This window comes from Siniperca chuatsi, linkage group LG9 (genome assembly GCF_020085105.1).
Source record: "Siniperca chuatsi isolate FFG_IHB_CAS linkage group LG9, ASM2008510v1, whole genome shotgun sequence".
NCBI lineage: Eukaryota > Metazoa > Chordata > Actinopteri > Centrarchiformes > Sinipercidae > Siniperca > Siniperca chuatsi.
This window is the reverse complement of record NC_058050.1, coordinates 21,438,672-21,452,103: the sequence shown is the minus strand read 5'-3', so window position 1 is coordinate 21,452,103 and position 13,432 is coordinate 21,438,672. Positions and strand designations below refer to the sequence as shown.

General features: G+C 38.8%; 1 protein-coding gene across 6 annotated transcripts in view; it reads left to right on the top strand.

Annotated features, from left to right (window-relative positions):
• The window catches only part of ulk4 (unc-51 like kinase 4), an 81,566-nt gene that overhangs the window by 6,760 nt on the left and 61,374 nt on the right, over positions 1-13,432 (top strand). For all 6 annotated transcript variants that reach the window (XM_044206611.1, XM_044206612.1, XM_044206610.1 and 3 more), the window contains exons 13-19: positions 221-313; positions 662-722; positions 863-1,059; positions 1,822-1,868; positions 2,510-2,588; positions 7,714-7,821; positions 11,870-11,953. In XM_044206611.1, the coding sequence (XP_044062546.1) occupies positions 221-313; positions 662-722; positions 863-1,059; positions 1,822-1,868; positions 2,510-2,588; positions 7,714-7,821; positions 11,870-11,953 (669 nt within the window). The remainder of the gene's footprint in view (positions 1-220; positions 314-661; positions 723-862; positions 1,060-1,821; positions 1,869-2,509; positions 2,589-7,713; positions 7,822-11,869; positions 11,954-13,432) is intronic.

Sequence of the window (13,432 nt, the reverse complement as noted above, 5' to 3'; positions counted from 1 at the left end):
GAATACTGTCCAGATGCACTGTAATAACATGAGTAACTGGTAAATTGGCAACAGAGTTACCGTGCCTAAACCCAATCACACTACTGCTATTTTCTTCCTACTAAAGACAAAGATATATTCACTTATAGGTCTGACATTAAAGGTATGCTATTCTTAGTAAATACTTCACTCCTCTTCTGCTGAAGTTGACTCTTCTCTCTTCCCTTTCCCTTCCTCCTAGGCCAATACTGCTACTGACATCACATCCTGTGTGAAGGCTCTTCTTCATACCGACTCTGATCTGACTGTCACCCCAATCATGGACAACCCCAAGGTTAGAGTGCAATATTATCGGACACAGGCTATTTCAAATACATCTATTTGACTTTTAATAATCTTCAGTAGTACGTATCCATGTGAAGAGCCTTTCCTGCTGTTCATGTTTTATTATAACCTCACAGAATTAAATTCTATAAGCTAAACAATATTAAACAACAATGTTGCTGAAAATGGAATTTCAAAGTTGTATGTTCATTTTTCACTGGAAGGAAAATGCTTGTATACTGAATTTAATGAAACATTGTTACTAGGACGTAAGGAAGATGGCTACATGGGAAGTGTAATATGAAGAGCAGACAGCTCATACTGAGGCTCACTGTGGTGTTCTCTTTGTATTTACCAGATACTTAAGAGTCCTCCTGTGCGATTTGATCCCAAAACCCTTTGTGTACCAGCATATTCAGGTACTGTGTTACAATCTTTTTTCAAGACAATATCAAGTGAGATTTTATTAGTGTCCTGCAGAATGTACAGAGGATCTATGGAGTGGTCATTGACCCCAATGTGTCTTGATGATGACTTTTTCTCTTCTCCTCTCTGCCAGTTGAGAAGCTGCAGTCCATGAGTGATGCAGAGTGGACTGTCTTCCTCTTACAGCTCCATTCATCTTTTGAAGAACAGAACCTCTCTGCTGCTCCTCCTTCCTCCACAGCCACTCGCTCCAGACTCAACCTGCTGTGCTACCTCTGCTGTGTGGTTGGACATAAAGTTATTGCTAACAGGCTGATTAACTCATCACTGGTAGGAAAACGTGTATTTACTTAGGATCCCTGTTGAAACATTGTTGCATCACTAGTGGCTAGGTTTAGCGAGATAATTTTGCAGTTTGAGGGAATATTGTAGACCTCAACTCTGCATGGCAGTGTGGGAGTCTTTGCTCTCATCTGAGTGAAATTAAAAACCTAGTTTTCAGTTTTATCAATTTTTGTTTTCCTCTGTCCTTGTGACACATTTGTCAGCCATGTTTTCACCTGTCAGCAAAAAGCTTTACCAGGAAAATGTAACAGGCATGAGATTCTTGATATTGCTCCCAGCTAGTCATTAGTCAAGTGGGAGTCATTAGTGCAGTGACAAGGACATAATCCCATAGAATTAGATTAGATAACTAGTATTAGTCAGGGCAAAAAAAACCCTTATCTTTCATCTGACTTTGAACATGAAATACCTGAGAACATGTATACAAACACAAGAAAAACACACAAGAAAAATATGACTACTTTCAAGATATATATGGTTGATATACCATGGTGTCATAATAGTTTTGTCCACACCGCTCATCTGTTTTATTCACCTATCAGACCTTTAAAAAATGTACAATTGTTTTACTCAAGTGTTTACAAACATAGCACATTTGAACAAGCTTATTAAAAGTCATAATGCATCTAAAACCTATGTTTTGCTGTCATATACTATAATTTCTTCCAGATTAAGTTTTTAATCTTGTTTGTTTTTATTCTTTCTCTCTGTATCTGTCTCTCTAATCTCCTCCCTCCCTTCATTCAGCTTCCAGTATTGACCCAGCAATTACGACAAGCTCCTAACTGGGATGTGTAAGTACATTATGTATATATTCTCTCTATAAACCAGGGAGCATGATTGTGTGTCTGGAATGTTGCAGGAATGTGTGAGAAGTGGTTAGTACCGATACACAGTAAAAATGCAAACCAGATAGAATAATCATTGGTGCAACTGAACTACAAGCTATTGAGACTCCGATACCCAAAATGCAAATGATGTGGCGGAACTTAACAAAGATACAAAGGCGGTCAGAGGTTTGTGTTTTATTTTGGCTGTACTAAAGTAACAAAAATCAGGGGCAGACAAGCACTTGGAGGATAGCGCCCTTATTATTTCCCCCTCTCACCTTCTTTTACAGTTCTTTAAGAACTGTGTTTGCAAGTTACTGCCATTAACACCAACACGTAGCATAGTCTACGAAAGCTAAAACAAAGAAGGTGTAAAAAAAAATTCTGGTGCTCTTTTGTTTTGTTTGGAGGTTACAAGCCTTAGACATGTACTGGAAACTGATAGCCTCTCTTTCCTAACTATGTTTTTGCCTTTTTTCAGGGCCGGTTTTAAAATTTTAGTCATTGAGACTTTATTTTTTTGGATAATCCTGTAATGATATGCAAACAGAGAATCAACACTTTTCAAATGTATTTCTTAAATGAAAATAAAAAATGTTTTCCAGACGGAGCAAGGTTCTCAGAGTGATGGGTCTACTGGCTCTGCACTGTACGGAACTTGGAGAGGACAGTCCTGTTTCTGAGGTCTGACACACACAGAGATGCACACGTGTTGTTATGGAAATGTATATAAAAATTGAATATTGTTTCCACTGCAAGCTCACATTTAGTGTTGGATTTCATTCAGACTTACAGAGTTACAGTGTATTTACCATTTAGTGGCTAGTACAGGAGCATTACTGGCACTGTAGAAAATACATAAAACATAAAAGTCTGTCATAATTTTTACTCCAAAACAAGGTAAGTGATTAAAGTCATAGTAAAGTGTTCAATAACAAACAATTAAACAGGGGAATTTCCAAACTTTGCAAAACATTTTGAGGACATAAAACCTGCAGTACCCATTTGCACCATGAGGTGTCAGTACATACCAGCAGGAGCCCACCATATGCATATTACAGAAAGTAAGAATGCACATTTATGCATAAAAACATACATAAAAGGAAAGAACAATGAGTGCAGTACTGGATACAATATATATAGTTGTTTATTTATTTACAGTAAGTCACATCTATGTTTTTTTGTAATTTTATAGATGTGCAATTTTTGTTTGGAAGTTATTCCTGCTTTTGTTCTGTTTAGGGGCATATCACCAATAATTAAAACTTCTAGCCCAACATGAAGGGGAACATCTGCCCTAACACAAGATGTGGATGGGAATACCTGTTTTGTCCACTCATAGTACTATTGTGTACCAGTAGGTGGCATTAAAAACCTACATGACAACAAGTCTTTCATTGATTGTTGTATTAAACTGCATTAGTTTTAGCTGGGTGTACCTAATAAACTGGCAACTGAATGTATGTAGCTACATCACTATAATACCCATAATCATATTATAGTGCTGTAAAGTAATGGGACACACTTGTCTACGCACAAATTTTCCTAGACAGAGACACACACAGGCAATTCAGATACTTTACTGAGCCCCCCCAACACACACGCGTGCACGCACACATGTTCAAACAGAGTGGTGCTGAACTAATTCAACGTAAAAGAAGTTTTGTATGGAGGTGGGATCTGGAGCCTCTCTTCCTTATTTGATCCTTTCATGCTGAACAGAACTAAACACCTTTTTCTTGTCTCTCTTTTTTCTACCTTCTCTCTACTCTTCTTTGTCTCTTTGTCTTTTCGATCACATCTATTTATTCAGATTGAAATCCATTCTACAGTAGTTCTGATCCCACAGCCGCTCCCTTTCCTGGTTTGTCTTTTTCTTCTCTCTTTCTCCACTTGTTTTGACACTTTACTGCTACTGAGTCGTCACAGCGATTTACAAAATGGCTGACTGTGGCATAGCAGTGTTTTTTCGGTGCACTTGTTGTTAAAGACAAATGGCGGAACATTTTTTCCGCTACCCTCCTTACCTCTCCACAGCTACCGTAGGATGACAAATTGTTAAGAAAAGCTGTACGTTTGTGCCTGTGTGTCTGTCTGTTTGTGTCTATGACTACGTGTGTGTCCATCTATAGCCTCAGCAGGGGTTCTGTGTGTGTGTGTGTGGTTGTGTGTGTGTGTGTGTGTGTGTTTGTAAGTCTGCATGGGCGTTTTTGAGACATATTTGTGTGTGCACTCACCAGGGGTCCTGTGTATGTAGTTTTCTGTGTGTCTGTTTTGTTCTTTTCCCTATTTGTGTGTGTGTGTGTTTTTATGTAGTCATACGTTATAGTGATGCTAACAGCTGACCAATAAAACAGCACATACTTGCATTTTTCTCTGTGTGTGGTGTGTTGTCTCAGCAGGGGTTCTCCTGCTGCAGTCTTGCTGATTGGAGTGTTAGGGCTGGGCTTAGTTACCATGGTAACCACTATATGCTTCAATCACCCCCAACACACACACACACACACACACACACACACACACACACACACACACCTGTCTGTCTCTCTTTCTGTCTGACTCTCTTCTTTCTGTCTGTCCTCCTGCTTTCTCTTTTCCCTCTATAGTCCATCTGTCTTTGTCCCTAACTCTCTGCCTCTCTCCTCAAAGAATTAAATGAGAATAAAACTTTCTGGGTTAATGTTACTAACGCAAGCTGGCTGTTTTCCTTATGCAACGTAGGGAAGCTGTGCTTTCAAAACCAACTAGATATAATTTTCCCCTTCACTTATCATCACTTATAAAGTTTTCTGTGGCTTTAACAGCGGTTTAGCCAGTAAAGCTTCCACTGTGCAGGGTGTTTCATGGGGATATAGAGTCTTAACGCATACTAAAAGCTCACAGCAATCTTTAGGAACACACATTAAGAGGGCATTGGCTCCAGGAAGACACTCGAAGCATTTGTGAATACCTCTTGCAAGTAAAATATGAGAGTTTGAACCACATGTGTTGTGTAAATATCTGACAACAAATGAACTTTGATAAAAAACATTCCAAACCTACAGTACAGTATAGATTCATACGCTATGGTATGTAGCTTATGCTTTCCTGGAGATATCTGGTGAAGATCTTCTCAGAGCCTGCACTAATCTACATCCAACTTCTTTTAAATTAGGTGTTTGATTCATTAACAAAACTGTTTAGATACAATACATATATTTGTTTTGTATCATGTGCACTATTTGTATGTGTCATATTTGTGTGTGTATGTGCAAACCTTCTGTGTGCTGTGTTGGGACGTCTTTTTATTCTCTGTGCCACTATATGAGTGTTGTTTATGCATGTTAATTAAGTGCATATGTTTGTTTCCTTGTGTGCATTCATGTGTATTATTTGTTCTGAGGGAGTGTTGATGCTGAGATAATTATATTGTGTTCTGCGGAGGAAATTGTTTTGTGTTTTGTTGCACAGGGGTGCCTTTCAGCACCCTCTGCCTGAGAGCCGCTGCGTGACCAGTTTCAAACACACCCCAGAATCTCAACTCCCCACTCAGCCATTTATGTTATTAGTGGGTTCAGCTTAGGAAGGGAGTGAGAGAGAAGAAAGGATAGCAATAATGTGGAAAAGAGGTAGAAAACCAAGGGCATTTTTTTTTCTGTTTCTAGCACATGTGTACCATACTGGGTTAATGGTGACACAACATGGTATGAGTTTAGATAAGGTCAACTAAAACATTTTGACTTCTGTCCTAGTCTCAAAGTGTATTGGATATAATGTTCAGACCTACTCAGGATTCCATTGGCAAACTGATACCGTACCATGCTCATCAATGGCATGAAGACACACCATGATTCTTGGGCAAAAATAAAAGGAAAGAATATTTTTTTCTGGGAAATGGAAGATATTTTGAGAGAGAACATGACAAACAGACTGTTACCACTTCTTACCCTACAACGAGTAAGAGAGACAGAAGGTGAGAGACAGTGAAAGCAAGCAAGTTTGAATTGCAAGAGGGCAATTCAAAGTAGAGCAGAAAGAGAAAAGACAGAAGTAAAGAGAAAAACAAAAGAGAAAGGAGAGACAGAGAACAGTGAGGGATTGAAAAAAGTGGAGAAGAGAGAGGGAGAGATAGAGGAGTGAGGCAGAACTTGCATCAGATCACAGGGGGGGGAAGCTGGCAGTAATGCTAATGCCAGGAAGCAGCCAGCCAGCAAGGCTGTCTATGCATATACTTAACTTACTTAGTGTGGTGTGCATATGATTGCATGAATTTGTGTACCTAGTTATGTGTATACATATACTTAATGCTCTGAATACAGAGTTGTTGTTGTTTGTGTATACATATATATGTGTCCCTTACCATGTATTTTGGTGTGTGTGTATGCATTTTAGTGGTTTTCAGTGATATTGTTGTTGCTGCTGCCCAGCTCATATCTTTCTCTTTCTTGCTTTTTTTCTCCCTCTTTCCCAACCTTTTTCCCCCCATTTCTTTTTTCTCTGCCTTTTTCTTTTCTTCACTCATCCTTTTGTCTGTTTTATGCATTTTCTCTTCGTTTTCACTGTTTCATCCTTTTCTCACTCTATCCTCTCCTCCTCATTCTGCTTTTACCCTTATCTCTCTTCAATTTCTCTAATTTTATGGTCATATAAAAAAAGATTCATCCCAATAGTTTAATTTAAAATAGTATAGTTTCTGTACACAGAATGACCATTGAATAATGATGAAAAGTTGCCAACAGTAGTTTGTGTAGCAAGGTGAGGTCATGGTCTTCTTTGTTATTTGTGGTTGTGTTGTGATTTGATATAGTCCCCCAATTTCAGGACAATGCAGCAGGACAATCACAGACATCACTAAATAGATATAAAGTTAAGTTTAAAACTGGCCAGTGAGATGAGACATTCAAGTTTTATTATTTCTTTATTCCTCTGTAATTCATTCTATTTATAAGGTACAAAGTAGTGAAGGCCAGTTTTCCCAAGTTCAGTATTTACCCGAGGGGTAACTAGAATTAAACAGTCCTGAGATCTGGTCTGGTGAGCAGTGGTTTTAAATTTGAGAAGAAAAGTGATGTAATGAGGCAGCTTTTATAAATACAAAGAAGGAGAATGTAGTTATCTTCTTGTTGCTAGTGAGGACCAGCCTACTTTTTCATATAGTACACAGAGATGAGTACGATATTTGCCTCCTGTAATGAAACACAAAGCACAATGACAAAGGATATCTCCATAGTTACGCACAGATATGATGGTTGACTGTACAGTCATTTTCCTGTCCTCAAGACAGAAACATGCTTTATTCCTATATACAAAACTCACTTTTATCTTTAGTTTCTGTGCCAGTTGCTCCACATGCTGTTTAAAAGTGAGATTACTGTCTAGCCAAATTCCCAGGATAATTTAAAGTTCAGTACCATTAAGTGTATGGATTGCAGGGGGATGCGAACTGGAATTATGGGTTATTGAAAATAAAACACATTTTGTCTTCAGCAAGCTTGATATTAAGCAGCGATGTCTGAAGAACCTTAAAGGCAGATTGAAATCATATATTTTCAACCACATATTAAATATGATGGATTTATATGAGTATGTTTCAATTTGTCCAAGTCCTGTTTTATATTCTGAGACTACATGTGAAGGAATACTACTTGAAATAGTTCAATGTTATTGACACCACCTTAGAGAGCTGTTGATTGAACTGTGGTAAATGTTATATTTTATAGAGCATGAAGTCTAGTTTTTATTTTATTCTTATTATTATTTCATTAGATTTTTTTTTACAATAAAATATAAGTGCTGATGAAACCATATCTCCCTCTGTTCTCTCTTCCAGGTGGTGTCCACATTAACAGACCTGTTGAGAGAGAACCTGAGAAATTGTAAAGTAAAGCAGTTCCTTCTGCCGCCACTCGGGGAGTTCCTCCACCTCATCGCCTCTCAGGTAGACTTTGCATGACAGAAGCCAATATGAAGAAACAGATATAAAGAGACAGATACTGCAGTTGACTGATCTAAAGGAAACACATTTAATGGATCCAAACACATACTATATAAGTGAGAAATGGGTGCACATGTGCACTGGCATACAAATGGCAGTAGTTCCATAGCTGACAAGAATATTTATTTTTTTTCTTCCTTTTTAAAAGGTTATTTTTCTGGTATTTTTCTTTTATTAGACTGGATGAAACAGAGGGTGGGCTGTGGGCTGTGGACTCACTATATTTCACTGACTCATACATTGGGCCAAATCTATGGGAAAGTATTCCTTACTCTTTGACTTCTTGTTATTAGTCTGATTAGGGTTAAATTGAATTTGGCATTTTGCCGTTTTTTAAATCACTTAAGCTGACCACACTAGAAGAAATCTGTGGTGAAAATCATCTATCTGGGCCTCTCAGAGACATTTTGATGTAATCAGTATCCTGTAGTGTGTCAGGGACATTAATTAAATTTCAGACAAGTACTCTCAATATTGCTGAGGCCTGCTACTACATACTAGACCTGCATGAAATATTCGGAAAAAGTCATTAAATTCATTGATTGATTCATATTTATACATGCTGTGAGAAATACAATGAATACAGTGATCTACTTGCTGGCAAACTGCAAAGATGCTCATCTCTAGTTTGCTCAGCAAATAATGTGCAAACCACACTTAAAATAAACTATCCCATAACATTGTGTTTATGTAGTATGCACCGTACACTTCTAGGCCGTTATGATGCCCCCAAGAGATTGCTTTTTAAATGTGGATAGTGAAAATCATCTTTCATTGAAAAGTTTTCATAGAAAAGTCTTTTGCCAACTCTTAAAAGTGGGCTATACGATTCTGGAGAAATCAAATACAATGACAAATACTATGATATAGAGCGAACATCGACACAGCAAGTAATGTAACTAACATTAGCTAGGTTGCGGGTTAGCAAACTGTCCCCACAGTTGCTGCTGCGAAGCTAACATGCAGAGAGGACGAGATGTTTCCCAGAGCAGCACACCAGCTCCAGAAAGCGATACTCACAACTCTCCCGCTACTATAGCTAACATCACAACAGCAGCATATCTTGGCAAACTAGCAAGTAAGCTGAATGTCTGTGAGCAAGTCATTTAACGCTTCCTGACACACAAATCATGGCTGGAATAGTGTTGTGGGGCTCAGTCCGAGACACTTTGTTTCTTTCCCATTTGCAGAGCCAGGGCTGTGTACAAACACCGTAGTTTTTTTCAGCGCACACACAGAACGGAAAACTAGCGGACTGTGAGGAGATATTCGCTGAATTTGACAAAAAGATGTGTATTGTATTAGAATCGCATACCCCACCTTTAAGTAATTAATGTGGAATGATTGCTTTCTTTTGAGTTAATGAGTAAATCAAGCACAACACCAAGGCCAGATGCAAGAAAGATCAAAAGACATTTTCTTATTACTCCAGTGAAAAAGACCAATCTTGAGTGAAATGAATGAAACTGAGTGCTCTGTCATTAGGTAATGGAGTTTAAATTTACATGCTGACTAAATTGAATTGAAAGCGAATTGACCCCCAGCCCTGAAAATTACAAGAAAAAGAGTGGAGGAGGCCTCATTTGACTTCATTAGAAAAGGTGAACCCAATTTATTTCTGGTTAACCTCAATCTAGCCAGGCAAGTCAATTAAGTGTAAGATTTTTATTTACAAGACTGATGGATAACCTTCAGAAGTCAATCACCCCACCTGATTGAACTTATTACTCTCCTGAAGCCATGGAAAATCTCATCAGTGTCCTGTAGAAGCTCTTAATAAATTGACTTTTCAGCTCCTGCAAGAGCTAGTTTTTCCATTGATGCCAGTGTGTTCTTAACAAATAATAACGGGATAATTAACTGATGCCTGTATCTCCCTCAGAGATCAGGGTCAGTTGTTGAACAGCACCTTAAAAGTATAAATGTTTGTGTTTGAGGAGTAATGGAGGATTTACCTCAATTTATTGGTAACTGTTGTGAACCATTAAATATATTTGTACCTCTGGAGAAAAGTAAAACAGCATGATTTCGCCTAAAGAACACCCAAAAGTTCTGGCCTCTCCTTTCTCTCCCTGCTACAGAGAAACAACTGCATAGTTTTGTAGCAAGAAGGCTAAATGACTGTAATGGTTTGCTCTTAGGTCTGTCAAAAAAGTCTGTAATACAATTAGAACTTGTACAGAAAGTTGTAACTGAAACACAGAAGAGCTCATGTTAATTGTCTTGTACAGTCCCCGTGCTGGCTGTTATTCTTAGAATAGATAGTAAAAGATGCTTTTACTTGGACTTGCCCCTGACTGTGTTGTTGATATGCTGCCAAAATATGTTCCTGGTAGAGCACTAAGAACCACAGAAAGCTATGTATTGCTATGAACTATTAGAACTATATATATAATTGCTGTACTGCCTTCTAGGTTTTCTTTTTTTTTAAATTTAGGATTGGTGCTTTAAAATAAACCCAGAAAAGCTCAGTGACAATTTTTATCTTTGGCTCAGGCTTTGTTGTCAAGATTAAAGAGGACTCAGAGCAGGTTTCTTATGTTGACCAACGGCAGTGATTAGTTAGCGGTAAGTAGTACCATCTTGTTGTAAGGCTACAACAAGATGGCTGGCTTTGGATTGAGGATTGGATTTTAAAAATCTCCAGCGGTTTGTGTTTTTCAGTCGATGACTGAATGAATGATTAGCACAACATTTAGTGCTGTGTGTGCTTCTGTGTCAGACCTATCCCTTATTTCAGTTTTGACTTGAGAATTTGATGTTTCTCCAGCAGCACCATTAAAGGAATTGATAGCTTTAAAAACCCAGTAGTTATTTACTGAGTCTTTTAAGCGTTCCCTGGTGGACTGGCAGGTCGGCTGTCTGGTGGGTTTTCTGGTCAGTGTCAATGATCAGCTGCATTGCTGCCTCTGTTCTCAAGGTTAGATATAATTTACAACCTTGACAAACACCACAGTAACATGAACTTTTATTGGACCTTGTACCAATAGTTTCAAGGTTGAAATGAAAAGTTATCTGACTATTCCCATATTGTGGGCACAGTTGGGCATGGTGAAAATGTTTCCTAAACTAGTACATGACCACAAATGACAACAAAAAGTTTACTGAAATAGTACATGAAAACACCATTGGGGATCATACTAATTCAATTACATAATTCACAGCACATGATGTTGAAACCCTTCACTGAATACAATAATACACAATAATATTTAAGTTCTTTGAACAGCATCAGCGGTAGCTAAGATCATCATTACAACCAGTTCTAAACACAGGATATGAACTCATCCTAACAGGTAGAATCACTTTGCCTGTTTAATGGCAGGAGAAACAGTTTTATTTGAGTAATGCAGAATGGCTCTTTAAGTGTCCCCAGGTAAAATCCTCTGCTTTGCTCCTCTCTTCTTCTGCAGCACCAGTCAATGACAACGATTAGCTATAGCCTCCAGTGCTGTCTTTATCCTCAAGGTTAGATATAGCCTAGAGCCTAGCACAGTAGCAATGGAATGGGGCATTGTTTCATGAAAAGATGGTGGTTGAAATAATCAGAATTTTGTGGGAATGTAAAACAGTACTGGTATATAAAGTGTATTTTGTCAGGAATGTCAGGAATAATGTAGTTGAGAGATGAATTAATAATGAAAATACTCGTTATTTGGAGTCCTGCGAATTTTAAATTAAAGATTTCATGAGTATGGTGAAAGTTTTAATTTTTCCCTTTTTTCTACCTCTTATTATGTAAAAATGGGTGTGAGATGATTGAGTACACAAACAAGTAAAAGAAACAAGTTAAAGAAAACATTATGTTGCTCACACATGTTAAAGTAAAATCAATATTATGAAGGAAAAAAATGTGATCCGTTGAATTTAAATAGTTATGAAAGCATGTTCACACACAGACATGGTAACCAAGTAATCAAGATGTCATGGCCCCTCTTGCTCCCACCCCCTCTCACCCTTTCTCTCTGTCTTTTCTATGACTCTCTATCAGGAGGAGAAGAGAGGCTCCCCAGAGGTACTGTGGTTCGTTCCCGCTGCCGCCTACACTGGCTTAATGAGGAGCCTGCGGGAAGGGGTGAGTGTCTCTGTGTATGTCTGTGTGTGTCTGTTTTTGTGTCTGTGCCTGTGTAGCTGTGACTAAGTCTCTCTCACTGTGTGTGTACGAGTGTGTGGCAGGGGATCCCTGTGAACAGTAATGATGAGGCAGCTGTGGGGGCCTAAAGCCTTGTTTGCCAGCTGCAAGTCAAGGGCATGCAGAGCAGTCACACACACATGCGCTCGCACACACTCTTACCTGCATCAAACACAACCCTTTACTGCTCAGCAGCCTGACCTCAGCAGCAATTAGGACCCTCCAGACACACACATACAGTAGATGGAGCAGAAACACAAACAGAAATATAGATGGCTCTTTCCTTTTTGCTGGCTTTCTATTTTCTCCTATCTCATCTCTTTTTCTATTTAATTATGCTCCCCTTCTTATATTAGTCTGTCATAAAAAAGTTAAATATATAATGACTTTGGCTAATGACTAATGATAGTCTCTAGTGATAAAGCTGTGTCCTAAAATGTGTTAAATATACAGGTAATGTATGTTGGCATCATGCTAATGATGATTAGGGATTGACCTAGTCTTATTTTAGTTGGGACTCTGTGTTTCTTAACTTCAGCAATAAGTGCCTGTGTTTCCTCCTTAATTCACTGTAGACATGATACCTGGAAGAAATGTGAGGTTTTAACAATTTTGCTTTACTTGTGTACAACCTAATGCTTCAATATCACATTACAAGATATTGTAGTGTTATTCTTTTGTACATGGTGGGCCATTGCTGCTGAATGAGGAACAATTTGGTGGGTGGTGAGTCTGATAGATAGCAAACAGGTAGAGGGAGAAAAGGAGATAGATGGATGTTGTTTTGTCTCTCAGAGGTAGAAGGGGGCTTACTGTGGTGGCCCACTATAGCAGAATGAATATAGATGAAACTCTGGTCTGCACAGTTGTCAGCTAGTACCTACTGTTGCTTCATTACCACTGGGAGTGTAGTGGGGGGGGGGGTAGATGAACAGTGGAGGGGTGTGTGTGACAGGAGCAGGGAGAGGGGTTGAGGGGAGGAGAGAGGAGGTTGACTTATTTATCATTATTGAGCTGTGAGAGTAGGCTGACGGAAACGCACACACACACACAGCCTTAGGGACCAGACACTCATCCCCAGACCCAACCTGCCTCCCTCTCTTTCCATCTCTTCCTCTCACCGTCGTCCCCCCTTCCTCTCTCCACCCTGTCTCTGTTTCTTCCTCTCCCTGACTGGCTGTTTTTCCCGTGGATGCACAAGTATATTTGCTATTATATTACAGAGCTGTCTAAATAGTCTAACTTTGTCTCATGGGCATTACATTTCCTGGAGTTCACAAGGTGGTCACACTATACCATAGCTTACTATACTTCCACAGACAGTCATATAGTTGTACTGTTGAGATGTAACTATATCATTCCTAATGCAGAAATGCCATGTATCTGTGGGACATTTTAGGAATACAGAAAAACTCCATGCCC